At 41.4% G+C, this 19,248-nt stretch overlaps 1 protein-coding gene across 1 annotated transcript in view; it reads left to right on the top strand.

Moving 5' to 3' along the window:
* The window catches only part of DRC11 (dynein regulatory complex subunit 11), an 87,121-nt gene that overhangs the window by 8,559 nt on the left and 59,314 nt on the right, over positions 1–19,248 (top strand). Inside the window, exons 5-6 of the mRNA XM_081916736.1 lie at positions 1,865–1,936; positions 11,367–11,572. Coding sequence (XP_081772862.1) covers positions 1,865–1,936; positions 11,367–11,572 — 278 coding nt within the window. The remainder of the gene's footprint in view (positions 1–1,864; positions 1,937–11,366; positions 11,573–19,248) is intronic.

The raw sequence follows: 19,248 nt of genomic DNA, 5'->3' as shown, positions 1-19,248 counted from the left end.
GTGGTACCTTGGCTTGCATACGTCTTGGATTACAAACACGTCAAACCCGGAAGTGCGTGTCCCAGTTTGCAATCTTTTTTGGGATTACAACTCATCTAGTCCAACCCCCTGCAATCCAGGAATCATAGCTAAAGAGCCCTGACAGATGGTCAACCAAGCTCTGCTTAAAAACCTTCAAGGAAGGAGAATCCACAACCTCCTGAGGGAGACCGTTCCACTGTGGAACAGCTCTTACTGTCAGAAACTTCTTCCAGATGTTTAGTCGGACTCTCCTTTCTTCTAACTTGAAGCCATTGGATTGAGTCCTACCTTCCAGGGCAGGAGAAAGCAAGCTTGCTCCACTTTCCATGTGACAGCCCTTCAGAGATTTGAAGATGGCTATAATATCGCCTCTCAGGCTCCTCTTTCCCAGGCAAAACATACCCCGCTCCTTCAACTGTTCCTCATAAGGCTTGGCTATTAGACCCTTGATCATCCTAGTTGCCCTCCTCTGCACACGTTCCATGCTCCAGAGTATGCTTTGACACACCCAGGCACTGTAGTTTTCTGTTCTTCCTGGCTCAGTTGATTGAGCCAGGAGGAACTGGGGGAAACAACAACTCCAAGACAATGGATTCTACAATACTGAAATCTGCTGTGACGTTTCCAAACAGCTGTTTGGTGAGCTGTTTGTTTCTCTGATAAAAATGGCATCTTTGGCAGGATAGGGGCACTTACAACAATAGGGAAGAATTGTAAATTGCCAAAAATATTCTGCTCACTTTACAATTTTTAGTAAACAAATATATCAGGTAAACTATAAGATATAAAGAAAGATATATCGTAATATTGTAATATTTGTAAGAAGTCGTGTCACTGAATGCATTCAGGGGATGGTACTTGAAGCCATCAGGATTCATGTCTTCTAATCTTCCTTGTAGGCCCCCCCACCCGACTGGGAATATTTCAAATGAAAGCTGAGTTGTCTTTGTTTTTAAATGAAAAACTAGTGATAGTATTGAAGGAGTAAGCTTCCTAAGACATTAAATGGCAAACAGATTTTTTTATGCCTAGAAGATTGGGCAACCACAGCCCTGTGGAGCACATGCAGCCCCTGAAACAGCTGGAAAACCCACGGGCTCTTGGTAGAAGATCGAAAATCATTCTAGTTTTCATTTAAAAATATAAATCCAACCCTCATATTTGCAGAAAATGTGTTATGGGAAAATTGTCCAGCAGGGTTCTTGATGTCAATCAAAGGAGCATTCGTTTCATATTAGATTATATGACCAGCACATGTTTCTCAACAACATGACTCTATGTAAATATGTATGGGTGATGTTATTTATCCTTGGAGCAGACTCATTGTAGGAAATTATTAATTTGAATGTGTCTACCCTGAGTATGAATTAGTTGGATGTTACCCTATGATCGTAAAACACTTTTTGATGAAAGCTTAAGAATTTCCTTCAATTCTTACAACTGTACATATCCCTTCTTACATTACTTCTGCATTTGAAAAGTATTTTTGTGAAAAAAGGATGCAGCTTCAATGATTAAGTCATTTCTTTACATAGCATTTGTGTGCATAGTGTTGTGCAAAATTATTTGAAAAGACAGAGAGAAATAAAGGATTAAAATGGGTTAAAAGATAAATCATACAAATTCCAAATGAATTCACAGAATTATCACATCCAAATTACACTACAAACAAAGCAGGAAAGATTAAGACCCAATGCCAAAACCCCCAGATGGTAACTGTTAATGATACATTGCTAGATTTGGAGTCTGTTTTTTCCTTCCTCTATTTGTTTTTCCCCTTGCTGCTGTGCAGGAAGTTGTAAAAAGGGCAATTAATCTCATTAGGTTTGTATTCCAAATTCAGCTTTGGCGTGGATATGCCCAGTGGAAGAAAAGTTTGAAACTCAGAGAAGAAGAAATGGTATTTCTAGGGATGGTGAGTCTTCATGTACCTTTCCTTCCAATTTGCCATTTTAAATAATTCCAGATTTTAGATGCTATCAAATGGGTGTTCTAAAACTCTGTGTTATAAAGGTTACCTGCTAACAAAAATAAATGTCTACATCAAAACAGTTCCCAGTTGTCATTACGAATACTGTATCCTGTATACCTAACCAAAATAAGAACAGAAAAGTGATAATTTGGGTCGGGGGTGAATGTAGTATATCACTACTACCACTAAGTGGCAAATAAGGAGAGAAGTGTGGGGTGGTCAGCGGCACTGCTGCTCCTTAAGTCATCACCTAACATTGATGATAGAGTAGCTTCTCTCCCACACCAGTACTGAATATGACTCTTTAGAGTTAATAAATATTGCAATTTCCTTTGATATCTGTGCAAGTGCACAGTCCTTGCTATGTTTTGCCTGTCTTTCTGTCACTTCCGGAGGTAGCACTCAGGGAGGTTTCCCATAGCGCTTAGTAGAACCCACACTTTGTTGCCCCAGGGCAGAAACATCTTGCATCTCGGGGGAAGGGGCTGCTCATTCCCCACACTTCATCCATTTATTTCTTAACCATGGTATACCACTTGTTGTAGGAGAAAACATCGCAATGGAATTTTTAAAAGGTAAAACAATAAAATTATCTCTAAAAATTTTTACAGCCATAATTTAAAACTGCAATAGAATAGACTAAAACAGATTAAAGCTGTTTGGCAGGGGCCAAAAAGAACACAGCAAAGTCACTGGCCTGATACCAATAGTGTACTCCTAGTGCGTGTGAGAGCGAGGAAAAAAGAGGAGAAGAGTTTGGATTTGATATCCCGCTTTATCACTACCCGAAGGAGTCTCTAAGCGGCTAACAATCTCCTTTCCCTTCCTCCCCCACAACAAACACTCTGTGAGGTGAGTGGGGCTGAGAGACTTCAGAGAAGTGTGACTGGCCCAAGGTCACCCAGCAGCTGCATGTGGAGGAGCGGGGAATCGAACCCGGTTCACCAGATTACGAGACTACCACTCTTAACCACTACACCACATTGGCTCCTATTGAACCCCATGGGAATCCTTGCATGGGTACTTCTCCCATACGCTATACCTACAGAAATGAGGTTAAGAATAAAAATTACAAGCAGGTTTTAATGTGCTATTTATTCCAAACCAATCTTGTAAATGACATTGATGTGATTGAAGAGCATATCAAAAGTCGGATCAATGGTACTTCTCATAGTCATACACCCCTGCCACCCACTAGAAATGATTTGGATATTGTTGTTGTTATTTATTATTATTATCACTGCCCAACATTTAAAGAAAGCTTCCTCTGCCTAATGGGTTTCTGAAAAATATTCAAAGAGTGGCGAAAAATACTCTCTAAATGTGTGAGAAAGAAAGATACTTAGCATTAACACAATTTCTATCAACAGTGTCTCACTCCCCACACATATGTAATTGCAAGGAACCAGGGTGGGAAAAGGAAGATGACTCCTTTAAACCATAGGCTGATGCCTTCCCATTGGTAAAGGAATGTGTCCTGCTAAATAATAATTAATTAATTAAATATTTGTACTCTGCCCATCAGGCTGGGTTTCCCCAGCCACTCTGGGCAGCTTACATCATACCTAAAAACATAATAAAAATATCATGCATTAAAAACCTCCTGATACAGGCTGCTTTCAGATGCCCTCTGAATGTTGTCTAATTCTTTATCTCCTTGACATCTGAAGGGAGGGCGCCACTGCCAAGAAGGCCCTTTGATGATCCAGGGAAGTGGATGCTAGTCTAGATATGCTAGATTTAAATCACTTAGTGTCTTGCCAGTCAATTAATATCCAGTAAAGAGAGTATGGGTGGGATTAATTCAGAATAAAAATGGCCTTTTGTTATTCATAAGTCCTGGTTGTGATCCTCTTTAAGATTATGTTCTCTTCCATGAACACTTGGGGAACCTGGTAGGTCTCATACACGTTCGTGTTGGTGTTCATGTGGGGTAGGGCAGCAGGTAGTGGTCAAGCCCCCTTTGATATATGATTGTACCAGCATATTTTTTTTAATACTATAAAATTATTTGCAGGGCTTGCTTTTCTTACGCATTCAGAGTTACATGAATTGCACATGGTCCTCTGTTGTTTTAAACTTATCCTCAAACAAATACTGATGTGTCTAGTAAGAATGACTAATTTTTCCTATGGGGGAGGAAGATATTCTTATCTGGGTTGCTTCTCCTGCTCTAGGAGGCCGGGCTATACAAATCAGGCCATCGTTATTCCTTGCGTGGGAGAGAGCTCCCCCCACAGTTTTTCTGTCCTTGCTGCTCCAGGAGTCAGGGTCAAACTATGTCCTCACGTTCCCCATTTCTTAATCTTGTTTTCCTCCATCTCTCACGTCACTTTTCTTCCTTGCTTCTCTCTGCCTTTCTCCCTTGTTAAAAGCCTGCATGGTTTTCTTGCTGGCATCATGAAGAAGCCATTTCCAGCCAGCCCAAGACCTTCAACACTCAAGAGCAGCCCTCAACATGTAGGAGGGCCTTATTCCTTGCCAGTGGAGAGGAGAGACAAGTTTTGGATGAGTGGTGTTAGTTGCATGCAGGTCAGATATTTTGCTGTTAGCTCATGTACATGGAAACATGATTTCCTGTCTGCCTTGTGTGACATGCAGACAGTCCTAGAGTGGCTGCCCAGAAAAGATGCAGCAATCCAAGTGCTGTTTCAAGTCCAGGAAAAAGTCAAGCCCTTCTTGACTAACTGAGCTATGGATGGCCATATATAAAAATACTATTTTCTTAATCACTTTTAGAATGTACTTAAATGCAGCTTTTTCATGTGAAAGGACATAATTTGACCATCAGTAACTTTTCCTCTCTGTCTCTTTTAATGTATATCTTATATATATTTATTTAATTACATGGCTTGAATAATGTATTTTATTTCCTCTTGTGCTTCAGCTAGTTAGAAAAGTAAATCTCTCCATAGAATGGCTTTCATTATAAATAATATAAACTGTGGTCAAAGAAATAATTAGATTCCTTATAGCAAAACTTCAAGCTCTATAAATAAGTAGAGCGTGAATATTCTTCAGCTCCTGCAAATGGGAAAATAAGATAGCTCAGGGGTGTCAGATGTCTGTTTCATTAAGCATATCTGAAAATGCCATTTTGGCTTTATTTTCTGCAGTTACTCTCTCGAGTTCCTTGTTGTGTTACTGATCTCATTAATCCAAACTTTGACTACTTTACATCCTTTTTATACTCTAAAATAACCGTTGTTTATATATCTGCTGGTTTTTCATTTCACAAAAAAGTAGAATGCTCCCTGAAAAAAAACTTGTGTCAAATAAACTGGACCAGGACCTTTGGAATCCAGAGGACATAGAGGAATGAAATTCTGGGGAAACCTGTTCCTTAAAGAAAGAGGAGGAGGAGATTCACATTGCATTCCAAATTTAGGAATCTTCTTGTCCTCAAACTGCACCATGTTCAGGTGTGACAGCCAACCCCAGTCCTAAGCCCCTTTGCTCTGTATAGCTTAGCAGCACAAGCCTGGAAAAGAAGAAAAAGTTATCCTTTACAAGGATAGAGCACTATAAGACTTCTGATGCAGGCTAGCAAGGTTTTTCTTGTTGGTGTTAAACTGCAACACTTTGCGGGAATTGGGATTGGGTGTGTGTGAAATTAGATTTTTAAAACTCCCATAGAGACAAGGCAGTTTTTGAGAGGGAGGAAGTGGGAAAGGCACCTTTTTACTTTTCAGGAGATAAGCAATCGCTAGGCATACAAGAAATATGGTTTTGTCTTATTGTACTAGTGATACAGTGGTGCCCCGCAAGACGAATGCCTCGCAAGACGAAAAACCCACTAGACGAAAGGGTTTTCCATTTTTCGCTGCGCTTCGCAAGACGAATTTCCCTATGGGCTTGCTTCGCAAGATGAAAACGTCTTGCGAGTCTTGCGATTTTTTTCGCTCCCCCCCTTTTGCTAATAGCCGCTAATAGCCGCTAAGCCGCTAAGCCTTTAATAGCCGCTAAACCGCTAATTCCGCTAAGCCGCTAATAGGGTTGCTTCGCAAGACGAAAAAACCGCTAGACGAAGAGACTCGCGGAACGGATTATTTTTGTCTTGCGAGGCACCACTGAATAGTGAAAGCAGCTTAAAAGATACAAAATTGGTAAAAGGCATTCCGCTAGTTCTAAATTATGCATTTTCCAAAAGTGAGCAAGAGGCTGCCGCCATGCAAAAAAAGGAGTCCTATCTATCAAAGGGGTAACACCTTTGGAACTGTGTGCATTTCCCCATTGGGATACCCATGTGGCCAGAGGCATAGCTAGGCTCCCCTGTGCCCTTGGCCAGGAGCTGTTTCAGCGCCCGCCTTGTCTGTTTCATTCCTCTGCCAAGGCACCCAGAGCAGTGGAGTGGCCCAGGGAGTTCACAGGCAGGCAGGCAGGCTCCGAACCAGAGTGGAGAGGGGCGGTTTTTGTGCCTCCCTGGGCCTGCGCCTTTGGCAGGAGCCAAGCTGCCCAACCCCTAGGTATGCTCCTGCGTGTGGCATGTTTTGAGCATGCACTGTTTTAGTAATCTCCTTTGAATGAGGGGATTACATTAGTAAAAGAGGTTTAACAGCATACCCAGAGCACACCTAGAACGTTATCAAGAAAGCAGCTATTTCATTGCAACATTAGTGAATTTAGCAAGAACTCTCATTGTCATATTACATTGGTAAAATATTTCTTTATTGCATTATTGAGCACCCTACATTCAGAACTGTTGCTCTGAGTTAATTATCGGCCAACCTGCAGATTCCTAGGGCCAACACCAGAGTTTATTTTTATTTTTCAGGTGAATCGAAACTGTGACCATCATGCATGAAATTCAACGAATTCCCATTTTTAAAAATGAAAATAAGGAGTTTTTTCGAGAACAAAGCATACTTTGTGACTGATGGGCTGGAATGGTTTGTTCCATGGGCTAATGTCCACTTTTGCCTTATCAATTTAAACAACAGTTTAAGACAAAGCTCATCAAACATTAGATAAGCATTTTAAGTTAATGGGCCATATAGTCCTATCATTTGACAAACACGAGAAGTGCCCATTGCAGCCTATTTTTACAGAAACATCAATTATTAATAGGCATATTATTGCTGACAGAGGACCCAGCTAAATATGTGAATTTCGTTATCCTGTTTTGGGTCATTAACTGTAGGAAGCTTGTAAACATAATGGTTTCTATTCACATAGGAAACCTTCATTAAGATGTATTATTCTACTGCTGATATGACCATCACATACTACTAAATATGCAGCCTGCATCTAAGACGTATACATTTATTTTTAAATGAGTAACTGCTCATAGGGCGAGTTAACAAATTTGAAATTTGCACAACCAGGAAAAAGCTTGAACGTAAAAATATGAGGCAATTCTAAAGGAAAAGCATAGGTGCAATACCTCCCAGGTTTAGGAAATCTACGTAATGGGTAGAGTGCAAAAGGATCAAGTGTTTGCTTTGGTTTGAATACCCACAATAGCTTACGCACAGATTTTAGTAGGCATTCTGAAGCTTGGGGCACAATTGAAAATGGCACAATGAAAGCAGGTTATTAAGAAGAAGATGAAGAATTCAGTTCTAGGATTTCAAAAAGCCAATTTCATTTCACGTGGTACTTACAAATTCACTCATGCATCAAAATACATGGGAAAAGGCTAAGTTAAGGTGCCTACTTAAGCTTCCATGTCATGTAAGAGGGAAACGCATTCTGCTGCCTCACATACTGTGCTCACTTCTAGTTTGGCCTCCACATTTTCATTTGATGCCTCAGCCACAGTCTCCTTACTCTGTTGAATGGGAGCAACACTGATCAGTAGTAAAAATAAAAATAATAATTGTAAGATACTTTTTAAATCTAACCCTTAAATTCTGACATTCAAAGGCAGGGAGGCATCAATAGGAACAGATATCTCCAGGAACCTTGTTTGGAACCATGGCAGTAGAAGTTCAAAATGCATGCTTTAATTTAGGGAAAGTACCAACAAGTTCAAAAGAATGCCAGGGTGCTTCATAAGCTATGTCTAAGGAACTATATTTTTTTCCCAGAAAAGTGAATTCCTGTCTAAGTCAGGAGAATGGAAAGGAGCACAATTCTGGCAAAACTAATAGAAGTGGGGCAGAAATTAAGGAGCATATTACAAATGCGTGTAGACTAGGGAACTGAGTGAAAAAGTGATAAGAGAAGTTATTGGACTTACCAATGAATTAAAATCGATGTCACTAGGCCCAGAGAGCACCCATCACAGATTTCTAATAGGAATCTAAGGTGAATTTACTGGTTGTCTAACAAAAGAAAGCAACTTGTTAAATTGGCTTATGTTTTAGAGGATTTAAAAATAGCCAATGTAACGTAAATGTTTTTAAAAAATATCAAGAGGCAGATATGGACAATTACAGGGCAGTTAGTTTATTGTCCTAGGGAAATTGGTGGTAAACATTATTAAATTTATCAAATATACAATAAAACATTTCTTTCTGAGTAAGGATCAGCATCACTTTTGCAAAGGAAAATCCTGCCTCAAATTTAAGTCCTTTGAGAGTATCAGCAACCACGTGGATCCAGTAGACATATTTAGACTTTCAAAAAACTTTTAACAAACTGAAAGGTTCCTGAGCAAATTAACAGTATATACCGCTAATTCGAGGATAGACTCATGGATTGCTAACCGGTCAAAGAACAGGAAGCAGCAGGAATAATGGAGAGATGGGATCTCCTTAGCAGTGAAATGGCTACATTTATTGATGACATCCAATTATTCTGGATACTGCGAATTTAATTTTGTTTTAAATAGCTCCCATAGCATTGCTCCAAACTGAGCAAATGGACAACTGAACACAGTACTATTTACTAGAAAGCAACAGCAGAAGATTATTAGCTTCAGGCATTGCTGTCAACTTTGGGAGCACGTTGGGCTAGATGGACTAGGCATGGGACAACTATTCCAAGCAGTGGCAACTGAATATGCAAGCCCCCCCCCCCCCCTTGAATGACTGGCAATGGATTCAGGAGGAGCAAAATATACCACCGTTCTGCTGTGGTCCCTAAACTAGTCATCCATCTTCCTCCCCTAAGGCAAAAACTGCTCTTGCGGGGGGAAGCAGCTAGGAAGAGGTGATGGCAGTGCTCTGAATTTATTATGATGCCAGATTATTTGTACATAGAGTTTTTTTGTGCCAAGTGCCTTTTCAACTATAGTTCCTGCCACCAAAGTCCCCACTTGTGTGTATGACATGAGGCCATCCTCCCTGTCATCTGTTACGGGATTTAGATTTGAGTGCAGCAGATTTCATTGAAATCCTATGCTCTGCTGTGGGATGGACAGTGCAGAAGTTGATTCTTGGGCACTGAGTGGAAGGGGAATGTAATTTTAGTTGGTAGGGTGGCTGGGAGTGAAATCCGAGCGAGTTTAATACTCAGGCTAAGGCTGCTCCTCCCCCAGGGAGTCCAGATGGATCAGCAGAGGCTACATGGAACCAATGCAGAACTCTGGCTAGTGTGAAGTTGAGCACAGGATTCAACTATTAATTTTTCCAAAACATCTACAGTCACAGTAGTAGGTAAAAATGAACATCTTTTCTTGAAATGTTGTAATAAAAGCAGCAAGAAGGCTGAGCTTTTGCTCCCTATGCTGGTTTACTTTTTCTTAGATGAAGCTATTAAAATAATGGGAAACATCTATAGTATTTTTTTATTAAAGCATTTTACTCTTTTAATTTTTATTTTATCCATTTTACCACAGTTCTCCCCCCTCAGGGGAAGTGGATTTCCTCACAGTCTCTTACCAGCTGCAAGAAAATGCCAGGAAGCAACTGACTAAACAGTGCACATAAAATTTAAGTGAACAAATTAGAAACAATACTTCACTAATTAAACAGAACCAATGGGAAGTGCAAACATTGGGAAATTCAATTTAAAAATCCTAGGCACCCTTCTGACATGGATAAACGTTGCATTTGTTAAACAGCAGTCTTCTCACCCGCCTTTATGAAGCGTCCCATGACCCAACACTTAAAGCATTTTTCTACAGTATTGCTAATTGACAATGAAGCATTCATAGTTATCCACTGTGTACATTTAGGGATTTTATCTGTTTTATTTTTAAAGAAGCAGGTCTTTCCAGATGTTGAGAAAATTAAGTTAAGACTGGGAATAAATTGATCCAGCAGCATTTACTATGCATCCTTAGATGTACAGTACAGGCAGTTTACTCCTGTTTTAATGTGGAAACTTGATACTGGACTCATTTCAGTCAGTGCTGTATCAACCAGTTGTAGTTCCAAACATCTCTGTGAAACTGATAGTAAAAAATATCGGTAGGAGTGGTTCAAGGATGGGGAGACGTGTCTTTTATGGTGATAATTGGTTGAAGTACCCTTTACTCATGAGAAACACTGCATCCATTTATAGAATGAAAATGTGACGATCACATGCTTAATCTGCACACTAATCAGACAATCTTCCATAGCAATCTGTGAAATAACTCTGATGACTTCAAGTGCCTACGGTGCTATCATAGACTATGAGAGACAATGTCTGTTTAAAGTAAAAAATGTGATAGATGGTCCCACTCATAGCATAGTATTGAGAAAGGAAACGCTGTGTGGCAGCTCATCCACTCTCTGCAGCTGATCATCTGCAGCTTTCTTGAGCTGAGTTAGCCATTGATCCATCTAGCTCAGCAGTGTCTACTCAGATGTTGGCAGCTCTCAAAAGTCACAGGCGCACTTTCCACTGTGGTAGAACCCCCAAAGCATGCCTTCCTTCCACCACTCAGCAAAGAACATGGCTTGATTTACCACTTGACTTGCCATATAACTGATACCAATGTGGTTCACACATTCAGGCATTTCTTATGTAGCACTTGCCAGTGTCACATGAGTGAGTGTTGTAGGCTATGAACTCATCCTAATCCAGATGCTAAAGATGAAAGGAGAAGTGGAATGAAGGAAATGGGCTATTAGCCAAAACAAGACACATAAGTGAACATATTAAGACAAACTGGGAAATAACATTTGATTGTGACAGAACTTGAAATAATTCTCTGATTTTAGTAAGCCTCTGATATTAGTACAGTGGTAACTCGGTTTACAAACTTAACCCATTCTGGAAGTCCGTTCTTAAACCGAAACCGTTCTTAAACCGAGGCTTGCTTTCCCTAATGAGGCCTCCCGCAACCAGTGCCCTTCCACCATTCGGCTTCCGTTCTTAGACCGAGGTAACGTTCGTAGACCGAGGTAAACTTCTGGTTTTGCGGAAGTTCGTAACCTGAATCATTCGTAAACAGGGCTGTTTGTAAATGGAGGTACCACTGTACCAGAATAATACTGTTAATAAAGCCAGGAATACAACATGGGACTTATTTTGATGTTTATTCCTGCTTCTTTTTTAGATTCCACCTCCTCATTTCCAAAAACCTAGCATTTCAATACTGCGTGCCCAGAAGGTGGATAATATAAGATGTGAACTTCAGGAGAAACATGAATTAGACTTCCAGAAAGCTCTAGTAAGCATCAAAGAGCGTGTGAAAGAAATTGAAGGTCCTGACATCAAAGAGAGCCTCCAGGACCAGATCCGCCAGTGGTTCATTGAATGCCGGTGAGGAACTAGCAGATTTATATATATTACCACAGCAACTACACTTGTCATTTTATCTAATCCCATTGGAACGGCTTTTGTGCATTTAACGGTTTTGGAGAAACACTTGTTATTCTCTTGTAGATTATTAGGCCATCTCATTTCTTTGCACCATCGTTACTTCATGAGCCTAGAGTTGCTCACGTTGTAGGAACTCTGGTTCAGAAATCTACAGCAGCAGATTGCTTTTTTGCTTTTCCACATGTGGATCTACACTCCCTTCTTCCCTGCATAAAGGGGGATTTGGTGCAATCATTGCTCCGCAGCCCCCCACACTTGCTTGTTTACAGGTTTCTAGTATTTTCCAAAAGAGGCTTTCAACATACCATATATGCAGGGAACTGGTATTCATTCAGTTTTATGCTTGAGAAGCTTTCTGTAGTTTCTTTGAAGGTGGGAAGGGTGGGATGTAGGCAGTTACACAGCAAATCCCAAGGACTGGTTCATAGTTTACCTAAGGTAGGGCTAAGGCCTGCTTCTCATTGAGGTGATAAACCTGTATCTGGGCTGTACCATCTTGCATGGCAAATGGGGTCTGCATGACTGAATGCTTCTCCATATAAATGCTGCTTCATGGCTTTGTACAGGGATTCGATTTTATTTTTTTGTAGAGAGAAATGTTCAATCACATGACTTTGAATTGATTTCAAAATGTTGCAGCTACAAAAAGAGTCTATGGTGCCCTAGGCCAGCTGTTCTAGATCAGCTGTTGACAATCAACTGGGTGTCCCTGAGTCCCAGTATATTCTAATCTGGTTAATTGAAGATGTGAAATTGAGGAGAAACACAATTTAGACATCCAGAAAGCTCTAGTAAGCATCAAAGGGTGTGAGAAAGAAATTGAAGGTCCTGACATCTAAGATGGCCTTCAGGAGCAGATCCACCAGTGATTCATGCAGTGGCCAGCAATGCATTTGCACAGTTAAAGTTAGCATACCAACTCAGGGACGCGGACTTATAAAAAATATTGGGGGGGCCCGGGAAAGCTCATGAATAATAAATAAGCTCATCAATATGCAAATAAAGTGGCGCCGCCTCCTCGTGAGCGAATAGGGGAGAGCGTGCTGCGCCTATTAATCAGCTCCAAAGGAAATTGGGTGGAGCTTTTGCTCGGGAGGGAGGGCAGGAGGCATGCAGCCCGCCCCTCCCTGTGCATTTTGGGCTGGGGGAGGGGCGGCGATGGCGCTCTGCTGGAGGGGCGCCGGAGATTATTGGGGGGGCAGAGCCCCCCCAAACGAATTTTTGAGGGGGCTCGGGCCCCCTCAAGCCCCATGGAGTCGGCGCCTATGTACCAACTGTGCCCATTCCTTGGAATGTCTGATTTGGGCACAGTGACACATGCCTTAGTTTCATCCCATTTGAGCTCTACATGGGGCTGCCTTTGAAAAGTGTTCATAAATGTCAACTGGCTCAAAGAGCTACAGCCAGATGGTTGACCAGCGCTTGTCACTGGAGCAGACGGCTCCCTTGTTACAAAATCTCCACAGGCTACTGGTCTTTTTCTGGGCATAATTCAAAGTGCTGGTTATGATCTATAAAGCCCTATGTTGCTTAGATCCAAGCTATCTGAAAGACTGTATTTTCTCATACAAACCTGCCTGGGCTTCGAGTTCTTTTTGGGAGGCCCGTCTCTTGGTCCCACCACCCTCTCAGACACATGAGGTGGGGACGTAGGAGGGGGGCCTTCTCGGTGGTGACTGCTCCCAGACTTTGGAATTTTCTCTATATGATAAGCCTCGGCCCTGTATGCCTTAAGCAGCGTTTCCACCCCCATCGTTCAGCCCGGACACTGAGATCGAGCCTTCTAGTAGTTCCCACACTGAAAGAAGCAAAGCTACAGGGAACCAGGCAGAGGTCCTTCTCGGTAGTGGTGCCCACCCTGTGGAATGCCCTCCCATCAGATGTCAAGGAGATGAGTAATTATATAACATTTAGAAAACATCAGAAGGTGGCCCTGTATAGGGAAGCTTTTTAAAGTTTAACGTTTTACAATGTGTGTGTATATCTATAATATATAATATATTATATGTGTGTGTGCGTGCGCGCTGCAAGCTGCCCAGAGTGGCCAGGGCAACCCAGTCAGATGGATGGGGTACAAATAAATAATAATAATTCTGGACAACAGCCATACTAGAAATATGTAAAATGACTGAGCAAGTATTAGAAATCACTCCAGAATTGGCCCTACTAAACATCTTCCAAGACAGTAATGCCCATTTACACCACAAAGAACTCATAACCCACCTGCTTTCAGCAGCCAGAAACACCATAGCCAGACACTGGAGAGACCTGTCAGGCGTAAGCATGGACCAATGATACCAAATAGTATGGAAGCAGTCTTACTAGAAAAATTAACCAATAAACTGAAACTGACACGGGGACAAATAGAAGAAGATGCCTTCACCCCAGTATGGCTCCCCTTTATCACATACACAGCCCAACAAGACAATGACAGAAATCCACCAACAGCGTACAAATCAATATGGCTAACCTGATCCAAAACACCCACCCACCCCACTCACACAGGAAAACAAAGATCACCACAGCCAATCACAAACAAACAACCACACCCTAGGCCAACCCCAACCTCTCTCACCACCAAAGGAACACAAGTGAACATCAGAGAACCTGCACAAACAACGCTGACACCAAACCCTACATACATTCAGCAAAATAGAAACATCCCCACCCGACCCCACCCATCTTCCCCCCTCCACCCTTTCCCCCCTAATGTCTCAACAAATGAAACTGATTTGTAAAAATGTTACATGGAAAAAAATACGAGAGACATTGCACATACTTTTGTAAATCAAGAAAATCTTTAATAAAAATGCATTTAAAAATAAAAAATAAATTATTGTTATTATTATTATTATTATTATTATTATTAGACTGGATCCCTCCTTGCTGTCCTTCCTCTAGCAGGTGAAGGCCTTCTTGTTCCAACAGGCTTTGGGAAACTGGCTGCTTTTGATTAAATGGTTGGTGCTGTGCTTGTTTGTATTGTTATTGTTGGTATGTTTAAACAGATTTAATTGTACTTTAATGATTGGTTTTTCTATATTTGTAGCAGTTCTTGTTTTCATCTGTAAGCTGCCTCTAGTCCTCTCAGGGGAAAATATGGGGTATAAATCAATATAAATACAGTCCTACTTTGGTTTCTCGAACGTTTTGGCTCCTGAACACCGCAAACCCGGAAGTGAGTGTTCCGGTTTGTGAACTATTTTTGGAAGTCGAACGTCTGACACAGCTTCCGCGGCTTCCGGTTGAGTGCAGGAAGCTCCTGCAGCCAATTGGAAGCCACACCTTGGTTTTTGATCGTTTTCGAATGTTGAACGGACTTCCGGAACGGATTCTGTTCGAGAACCAAGGTACCACTGTATAACAATACCTACTGTACAAAGATACAGTCTCCACCGGTCTTTTGCCTCTCCACCCACATTGGCTAAAAGAAAGTTTGTCCCCGCCCCCCATGTGCTGAATGCAACACCGTGTTAGGTATTCTGAACTGCAGTCTGAATGTCAACTGCATGAGTTACTATGATTAATTCTTCAAAATAGGTCAGTCTTCCCCGGTTCTGAAGAGTTAAGCATTAAGATGCTCCCATTGTAGTTAAAGCAACCCAAAGTTCTGTAGAATGTCGGGATTTAGATATATCTGAAGGGGAATCAAAACATTAATCAAGTAAACACTGGGCCTTTTGGAGAGCGACTCAGCCAGATTCACAATCAAGGCCTTAACCCATCCTGTGGCCTCTGGCTAGAACACATTAGTCTGAATTTCATGGAGGATTTATGTGTTTCTGAAGTGCCCTGGGGAACTCTAAATTGGCATTCCTGACCTAATAACAGAAGATCTAAGTAATAGTAGCTTTCATGTACATACTATGCATTATTCTGACAAATGTAGATTAATTTTTTAGATGGAGAAGAAAGAAATGCCCTTTCAGACTAGGTTTAAATGGATGGCGGGCCAAGTGCAATGTCAACAAGCTTTCAGAGGTTTGTGGAAAGCAGGAGTCAGATGGGGAGAGGAAGTAGAGGATAGAGACAAAAGAACGTTTTCCATAATAAAAGATAAAATAATAGTGCTTGTGTGCTGATGTGAATTCTGTATTTCTTTTCACCATACTTGTACATTCTTGTGTCCAAAGATAAATTTAATATTTAGTATAAGTGCTTGATATTATCTGATTCAATCAATCCATAGTTCAGAGAGTTTAGTAATGTTTTCTTTTACCAAGTATTTGTTTTGTCTAGGAAATAAGCCCTTCTTCCTACTATAGCTTCACACTTGTGCAATTAAATCAATTTTACTCTCTTTTTTCCTATAGTGGTAGTAAGATGTTTTTTAAAGCATGTAGCTTTGAGCTTTTTCTTTTGTATTTTCCCCTTCCCACCCCCACATCCCTCTCAAAGTATTTTTACCCTTCCCCTATAATTTCCCTCCTTATCCTTTCATACTTCATTTGTGCCTTATTCTTCATTCCACCCTGCAATGGCCAGTTTCTTTCATCTCCTCTCTGGCTGTGGTGCATTCACTTCTTCCCTCTGTAAGAGCTTTCCTCTATTACCACCTTAATTTCTAATCCTCCTTGTCATTACAGTGGTGCCCCGCAAGACGAACGCCTCGCAAGACGAAAAACCCGCTCGACGAAAGGGTTTTCCGTTTTGGAGGCGCTTCGTAAAACGAATTTCCCTATGGGGTTGCTTCGCAAGACGAAAAAAATCTTGCATCCCCCTGCGGGTTTTTTTAGCTTTTTTCGCCCTTTTCTTAAGCCGCTAAGCCGCTTATCAGCTGTTCCGCTGATAAGCCGCTTAACAGCTGATCGCTGGAAGCCGCTTGACAGCTGTAGCGCTAATCCGCTAAGCTGTCAATGGGCTTGCTTCGCAAGACAAAAAAACCGCTATACGAAGAGCCTCACGGAACGGATTAATTTCGTCTTGCGAGGCACCACTGTACTTGCCACCTTTCCTCTCCCTTTTCTCCTTCTCCTCCTCTTCCCTCTCCTTTTATCTCACTTTCTAATTTCCCTCAATACCTCCTCTGGCTCTTTCATCTCAGAGAAGGGAAAACTTTCACTTCTCTCCCCCCCCCCCCAATGATATCTTGGCACCTTTACCCACCAAAGAAGGAATTCTTGGTTCAGGAATTGGTCCAACCCAGAGCTATGGCATAGCTTGGAGGTAGAGGCAGATAAGTGAGGAGGAAAACTAGGCAGTGCTTGAGAAACCCCTGTTCTAGGGAGCATTCTTAGTTCATGTGGCGTGGCTATGAAGCCCAGTGAGCCTGGTGTCAGCAGTCATCATATCGAAGCACTTGCCAAACCTCCAGACTGAGAGTGGCCCCCCACTTGACTAAGAAACAAAGGGAAAGACTGTAGAACTGTAGAGTTGGAAGGGATCCTGAGGGTCATCTAGTCCAGCTCCCTGAAATGCAGGACTCTCAACTAAGGCAGCCACCACAGAAGGCCACCCAAGCTCTGCTTAAAAACCTCCAAGGAAGGAGAGTCCACAACCTCTTGTGGGAGCCTGTTCCACTGCTGAACAGCTCTTACTATTAAAAAGTTCTTCTTGATGTTTCGTCAAAATCTCCTTTCTTGTAATTTGAAGCCATTGGTTTGGGTCCTGGCCTCCAGAGCAGGAGAAAACAAGATTGCTTGGGACAGCCATTCAGATATTTGAAAATGGCTGTCATACCTCCTCTCAATATCCTCTTATTCAGAATAAACACACCCAACTCCCTCAAACCATTCCTCATAAGGCTTGATTTCCATATCCTTGATCTTCTTGGTTGCCTTCCTCTGCATGTGTTCCAGCTTGTCAATATCCTCCTTAAATTGTGTCGCCCAGAACTGGACATAGTACAGTGGTACCTTGCAAGACGAATGCCTCACAAGACGAAAAATGCGCAAGACGAAACGTCTTGCGAGTTTGCTTCCTTTTTCTTAAAGCCGTTAATACCCAGCGAATCCGCGCTCCGCAAGACGAAAAAATCGCAAGACGGCACAACTCGTGGAACGAATTAATTTTGTCTTGCAAGGCACCACTGTATTCCAGGTGTGGTCTGACTAAGGCAGAATAGAGCGGTACTATTACTTCCCTTGATTGAAACAGTAGACTTTTCTTGATGCAGCCTAGAATAGCCTTAGCTTTTGCTGCTGCATCACACTGTTGACTGACGTTAAGCCTGTGATCTACTAAGACTCCAAGATCCTTTTCACGTGTACTACTGTCAATCCAGGTGTCCCCCCATCTTATATTTGTGCAGCTGGTTCTTCTTGCCTAAGTGTGGAACCTTACATTTGTCCCAATTGAAATTCATTTTGTTAGTTTTCATTTTGTCCCTCCTCAGATATATCCTTGCAGTCCATACGTTTCAGATGGGTACAGCTGCACTGGTATGGCTGGGTACCACTAGGAAATATAAATCGCCTCAAACGCCCCTACAGTCTTACATTCAAGCCAAAAAGAGCACCAGGCATCTGGCTTGCCCCACCCTACTGGGTGAGAAGCAATGTCCTTCGTATTTGAAGCAGGATGACTGATGACACATGAAGGCATATTTGAAGGAGACCCACTTTCATGTGGACACCCCAAAATCTGGAGTTGGCACTGTTGGTTGTGCCACATATTGACCAGCAATCAGTCTAGCATATTCTTCATGGGCAATTTCTTAGCAGACAATTTGCGTGGAAAGTGTTCTCTGAATGTAGAAAGTTTGAAAAGGATTGTATTATTAATCATTATAGGAAAAGAATAAATGCCTGGCTAGATAATGCATTTCTTGATTAATAGATAAGCAGTCAAAACAAATGGCTAAGCGTGTTGGTCCACTGAACAGAAGAGAAGTATTTTAGCGGGAGCAGAAGGAACAGACTGAAGGTTAGGAGAGCACCGTAAAGAATGAACACATTGAAGAGGGAAACATTTAAGAATTGCTTTGCAGGAAAATTTTACTCAATTTGAAATATACCTGAAGGATATATTCAATTGTTGTTAGTTTAATTGTATAACCCTTTTCATACCATTAGTGTGAATCATGTTTATTTCCAAAAAGAGGGTAGTTAAGCCCATATGTAGTCAATCTGTTTTATTGAGTGCTGTGGGATTTACAGGAGGCCAGAGTCATTGTTGTAGCTTCTGTGCAATGGCAAAAGTTCCCTACTTTAGTCTAGACATAAATATATGGGGTTTCCGACAGTAATGGAGGCAGCTTGGTGGCTTAGGAGCGGATCAGCCAGAAGCCCCTGTTTCTTACATTTTCTGTACTTGATTAAACAAATAGAAAAAGTTATTTTGCAGTGATATAGCCTGTTGAACTCCAGAGTCAAGCCACCAGATACAATATTTTTCCAATTGCACTAACGTTTACAAAATTTGAAATGCTGAGTTGTGTCACCACAACAGTTGTAAATAGTTTCTTGATTTTGCCATTCCATTAAGTGTTTGAAAATGATCACCTGTCAGTTTTTAAGCAAACCAGATTTTTACCTCCTGGACTAATATGCAGATTATAATACTGTTATCATTTGGATTTTTCACTTGTCTGAATTTTGTGACGTAGTTCTCAGCTCAAAAAATTGTAACAAAATGCATAAAGCATGCATAGAAATGCATACATTAAGATTAAATGT

The sequence above is a fragment of the Podarcis melisellensis genome, assembly GCF_964234715.1.
Source record: "Podarcis melisellensis genome assembly, chromosome: 1".
Taxonomy (NCBI): domain Eukaryota; kingdom Metazoa; phylum Chordata; class Lepidosauria; order Squamata; family Lacertidae; genus Podarcis; species Podarcis melisellensis.
Note: the sequence above shows the minus strand (reverse complement) of the source record. Positions and strands in the feature narration are given on the sequence as shown.